At 43.6% G+C, this 6,000-nt stretch overlaps 1 protein-coding gene across 1 annotated transcript; it reads left to right on the top strand.

Moving 5' to 3' along the window:
- Positions 1–812: 812 nt before the first annotated feature.
- Positions 813–1,928, top strand: GPR148 (G protein-coupled receptor 148). Its single transcript, XM_063340197.1, has one exon. The coding sequence runs from the start codon at positions 813–815 to the stop codon at positions 1,917–1,919; it is 1,107 nt and encodes a 368-aa protein (XP_063196267.1). The 3' UTR covers positions 1,920–1,928.
- The last annotated feature ends 4,072 nt before the right edge of the window (positions 1,929–6,000 follow it).

Below are 6,000 nucleotides of genomic sequence, written 5' to 3'. Positions count from 1 at the left end.
GCGTGCTGGCCAGCAAGCCAAGAATTTGTCTCCAAATGGCCCTTGGAAATGCCAAGTCTGCTGTAAGGTATGCATTATAGTGTATGTCACTCATCCCAGACAATTCACGTATTGACTCTGCAATAGATGAGAATTCAGTATTTGTATATCGTGCATTAAAAAAGGCAGGAAGGGCTTATAATCTATAAATAACATGATTCACTGAAGCAAAAATGTTTGTCATCTATAAATAAGATAACTTCATTCACTAGTGCCATCGTGATACAATTTTACAACAGGATTGAGAGCCATTTTTATTGATCACTTCAAGTCGATTGTGTTGTTGCATACAAATTGGTACAATACCTCACCCAATCATTTATGACTCTCCTACATCAGTACACGTGGAATGTTGTTCTGTATCATCGCGTATTTGTTTAATCAAGCTAATATTTCATCTGCCTCGGAGTGATAATGCGGTGAGAACAAACTCAAATTACTGAAAATGATCAACCCGTTCATTTCTGATCAAAGAGCTAGCCGAGGGATTTAGACTTTTTAAAGCACACAGAGATTCATTCTCTTTTCTAAACATTAGATTTTGCAGAAGGAAAAGAAAATCTCCACTTTAGGCAAAAACATCTTCTGGCACCACAGAACTGACTTCCAAGTTTCAGCTTTCTGTCCTTGAGAAGAGCTGGTAGAATTGGCTACAGAAATCACTTTGCTTCCACAGGCTTTTTGCATCGTCTGCTTCATTTGCTTTTCTAAGGACGCAGCGTAGACTATCTTGTGTTCTCCAAGGCAGACAATCATCCCAAAATCCTAAGGAAATGGACTTCTCTGGCTGTGCTGTAGTAAGGAGAGCGAATGCAACTGCACACCGCCCCAGGGAGACAGAGTTCAACGGTTCCTCAAATCTGGATGATGCTTCTTTGGACAATTTGCTGGAGGAATGGGCTCTCAACCCACCAGGCACAAACATGAAGATGTTTTTAATCCCTCCAGTTGTCTGCCTCGTGGCAGGTGTCCTCATCATTCCTACCATCTTGTTTGTGATCTTCTCTAGGTTTAGCATCCGTCAGGAAACAAGGTACATGCTGCTGGGAAATGCTCTGCTTGCTGATCTGATCTACCTGTTGTTCTACACCCTGTCGGCTGCTCTCAATGCAGCACACCTACATCTCCCACAGGAAGCCTGTGTCCTCCTGTTATTTCTGCTGGCAGTGGCTTACTGTGGAGGATTGTTCACAGCTGCTGCAATAGTCTTGGACACGTACATAGCTATTTTGTTTCCTTTGCGCTATATTGCGATTTTGCCACCTTCACGAACTAAAAATAATATTGTATTACTATGGATGTGTTCTGGGGCTTTCCCTGGGATTTTCTTCTTGGTGCTATCGAGCACGCATAGCTTTGTGCCCTGTGTCCTGGAAATGTGCTCGGTTCCAGTAATACTACTGTTAACTCTGAATGGGACTGATGCAGTGAAACTCTGTTTCTGGCTTTCTACCACAGTTATCATTCTCTGCCTGTCTTTAATATTTTGTTGCTATGTTATTCTGTATTTTAAAACCAAACAATCAGGTATATGGGAGGGCTTCTGCTCCAGAGCCAGTGTAACATTCTTAATGCACAACACTGTGTTATTTTTTTACTTCTTTCCACTCTTGGCCCTTTTTGTAGAATCGTTCTTCTGCATTAATGTTGTCATCAGACTGCAGACAGGAATCTGGATCTCCCTGACAGTCTGCAATATCCTGATGATTCTGCCTAAAGTTTTGTTCCCTTTTCTGTATGGGCTTCGATACAGAGAGATCTCAGCATCTCTCAGATCCATTGTCCGAAGGAAGCATCTTCACGTGGTGTCACCTGCTCCATCACCATCTGAGCCAACACAGAGCACCACCACAGCAGACGAGTTGTGCTTACCTTGGTAGCATGCAAGCCTGGTGGAAATCACTCAGCTTCTGAAGAAGTGATCTGAAGAAGTGATCAACTCATGACATGAGTTGATTTCTCCGTCTCCTTGGTGCCAGAAGGCCACAGATCTTTCATCACATCACAAATGGGAATACAGCGAATGCTACCCTGAACAAAGTTCCAAGCTTTGTTCTGATGTGGGAGGCAGTATCTTTTGGAGGAGATACTGAATCAAGATCATTTTCACCCATCTGTGGCAGATGTCTTTCTGGAAAACAGAAAATGAAAAATAGATGGTGCAAAGCAAAAAGGGTAACCACAGGGCTCTTGAAACCTCTACAGCAGAGAGGATCCTTAACCAAATGTGCAGTGACCACAATAGCTATTTCTTTCACTCGCAGTGTATTCTTGCAAGGTTGGTAGGCAATGTCCTGTTCTTTAAAACATACGCTGGAGGGTGCTTCTGGAAACTGCTGTACTCAGTGAAATGCTGTGCTTCGTCTTGTGCAGTGTGCTAGCATACTAGCTGCCTTATGGATTCCATCTGACAACCTGAAAAACACTGAATTTTTATAAAATCGCAGTCTGATGGGAAGTCACCTTCGATCAGTGTCTGCTGGGCAGCCCAGCACATGATGCTGTCAGGGAGTAACAGAGATGGGCTGCTCGGTGAGGGAAAATGAGCCAGGAGCAGCAGGTGGCAGTGCCTCCCTGCAGGGTGCAGTCCCGCTGTGCCCGTGGCTGGGTGAGCCAAGCGAGTGGCCACAGGAGCCTGGGTCAGCCCAGAGCCATGATTCCCTGCAGGGTCCATACTGGTGCGACCAGGCCAAGGCTGCGCCCAGCATCTAGGGCAGCAGGGCAGGAGCAGTGGGGCATGAGGCTGGGCACGGGTGTACCCACAGTGTAGTCATAGACAACCTGGGGCGAGGGACTAAGTGTGAACACTGCTCCTGAGTCCCTGCCGAGGCATTTCCCAGGTCTGTCTCACATAGATCCTCTCCAGCAGCCTGATCCCAGGTTATGGCTGTACCATATCAGAGCTGGTGTTGGGCACCTGCCACCAAACCCCGAGGAAGGTCAGAAGAGGCTGCAGAGCCTGTTGATGTACTCAGGGGGAAGAGAGATAATATCTTGTAAGAGCCTTTTAGGTTTTCCAGAGCAGCCACCTATATATAGAAGACGAGTGAAATGTTTTTCTAATCTTTAAAGAACCAAAAATGTCATTAGAAGTAGACATCAGTATGGGAAATTTAAATTGCAGTGCTGTTCCTTGGACTTGAGAAATTAGTTTTGTATTTCTGAAGAGGATATTTTTAGAATTTGTTACTTTTTATATAAAAGTACCTTGGGCTTTGCAAAAAAAAAAAAAAAAGGGCATTAGAAAACAGCCCTTGATGTCACTCTGTGCAATATTTTACTTGTGTGCAAACTCTCTCCACCTTCTCTTTGCTTAAAGCAATACACAGAATGCGCTGAATGTGGCTTTTGGGTATTTCACACTCATCTGAAGAATTCCACTAAGTGTGAGCCAGAAGGAGATGGGTGTCTGGTTGCATGAGATGTTTTTTCGCAATGAAGCCCATTTGAGAAGTTCCCGCTTATTTCTTTCTCTCTTCGTTCCCAAACTGCTTGCTACGCTCCTCGCATTGTAGCGTCTGCTCTCTCCAGTTTGCTGATACAACTGCTTCTGGGGTTGCAGGTTAAAAATATCCTTCCAGAGAGAAGCGGTGTTGTTTTCATTTTAACCAAGATTATCCCAGTGATCTGTTTTATAGCATTTTCCTCAAAGAGATGTGTCAGCACAACTGAGGGGGTAGCAAATTCCAGTTCAGAGATGGGAATGAGCAGGGACATCTTAGAGGCTTTGCTGCTATGGGACACTTCTTGTGGAAGAGCATCTTTAAGCTAACGTTGTAGCAGGTGAATAAACTGTATTAGTGTGTATTTGCTTTAACCATGGTTCTGTGCTTCCCCTATTTTGACCCAAAGAAACATTGAGTTTCCTGAGTAATGTCTTTGTTTATCAGAAAAAAATCCCCACGTTTCTTCTCAATCCTCTTCAATAAAAAATTGGGACCTAAAAGTTGCTTTTTACTGGCTGCTTTTATTTTTCTCCAAGATGAATGTACCGTAGACATTCAGCACACAAGCTGTGTTTGTATGAAGACTTCAGTTTTGGCCTATAACAGGGCTCTTCCCTAACACTAGGATGGGTGGGGAAAATGTCTGTATACTAGATCTAGTGCCTTCTGCTAAATCCCTTTAGCATGCCGTGTGATCAAGGATGGAGGAGGTTCCAGGAACTCCCCCGGCCACTCATATCCTGGGCCAAATCTTTGTGCTGATGCCCCTTGGCAAAGACGCTAATAACTAACAGGTTGTTTTGTCCAGGCAAGATTCTTTCAAGCTTTATTACCTGAAGTTTACCCATATTGTAAATGTTCATGCTAAATAGCAAAGATAACTTGTAAATACTATGAAGTAGTTCTATATACAGCCATAGGTGACTTCAAATACTGTTAACCTGCAGCTATTCAATCTTCCTGCTAACCTCTGTCAATTATGAAGTTAATCTCCAGGACAGACTCTGATAGGATTATATTGCCAATTCTGTAACTTTTTCTTACATACACATTCCCTGGATATGTTTAGAGACAACTAGAAGTTTGGTAACATAAAGAAGGCCACTGAAAGAAGGAGGAAATTAATTGATGATCGTGGCAAGTTTATGTGTGTATGAAATCTGTCTACGGTGATATAAGAACCAAGCAAACAAAACACTGCTTTGTGGAAATGGTCTTCTAAGAAAGATGAATTAAATAATGTTATTCATATCCTTGAAATTGTTCCCTCAAATGGGTGTTTGCCTAGAAATTATTTTAGTTGAACTGAAATTGTTAAGTTGAACGGAATTCTGAAAAAGTCATCCTCGTTGCGAGTTGATGGTATCTAATTAATCCACTTTAATTTGGTTTCACATTAGTTGGGAAAGATTTTCTTAAGTGACCGTTTGTAGACATCTCCTTACCGTGGAATATTAGTGTGCTGTTTGGTACCGAAGCAGTATGTTACAGCAGGTGTAGAAGAAACACACCGAACACCTGAATCATTTGCCTTTTGGGGATTTCCCAAATCTGTCTGGATTGGACCAAAGGAGTCACCAGGGCAACATCACAAGCACTAGGTTCCTATAATTCTTTTCATAAATGTCTTGAGTTTTGTCTTAAAGATCGTTTGGCTTCTTTTTTTGCCAGAACCTCATGGCCATGGTGATTAGCAACCTTGTAAGGATGTCTCCAGATAAGCTCTGGAAATTCAAACTGGGACTATTTACCAGAGTCCAACTATCGACCTTTGCGAGGTCACATAAGTGAACTTCTTGGATGTCACTGTGCCTGCCCAGCATTTTAATTTAAAGTGAAATGGAGAGCAGTTGGCTTTAACATGTGATTTGGCAGCTGGGGGCAGTAATCCTTTAATAAATTGCAATAGCATGAATCACTAAGGTGATTCTAATTTATAACCTAAATACATTCCTGGTCAGTTTTTCCCTTCTTTTCTTGTGCCAGTGTTGTCGCTTACCTTCCCACTGCTCTCTTCCCTCTCCCAGTTGGACTGACAGTGCGGCTGACTGCTGTCTGCAACCTGCAGACTGGCGGGAGTCAGGCCTCGTTCCAGGGGCTGGGTCCGTGCCATCCAGCACTGGAGAAATAAATACATCTGCACGTAGGTCTGTGCCTCACAGGAGATTGGTTTCAGTGTCACAAGACGCAGAGAATCTCCAGGCAGGTAAACAAGCACACAGCTTTGGATTTGAGGTTTAGTTCTTTTGCAACGATTTGAGTAATTATTCAGTAAAACTAATTAACCTCCTGCAGTTTTAGTAATTAATAGTCGAGTGTCTACTCCTGCTCCATCAGCTGGCTGTTTCATTTTCCAAGGGAAGTTTAATACAGTAATAGGTCAGAAGGCAACTGGCATTTGCCTGGTTGCAGTTGTGGCAGCCCCGTGAACGCCGGGGCTGTGTCCCAGCGCTGGGGGACGGCACTGGCTGCCCCCAGGACGGGTCACGCAGCTCCCGCAGGGACTCGGCTGCCC

This window comes from Chroicocephalus ridibundus, chromosome 6 (assembly GCF_963924245.1).
Source record: "Chroicocephalus ridibundus chromosome 6, bChrRid1.1, whole genome shotgun sequence".
NCBI lineage: Eukaryota > Metazoa > Chordata > Aves > Charadriiformes > Laridae > Chroicocephalus > Chroicocephalus ridibundus.
This window is presented reverse-complemented; position numbering and strand designations above follow the sequence as displayed.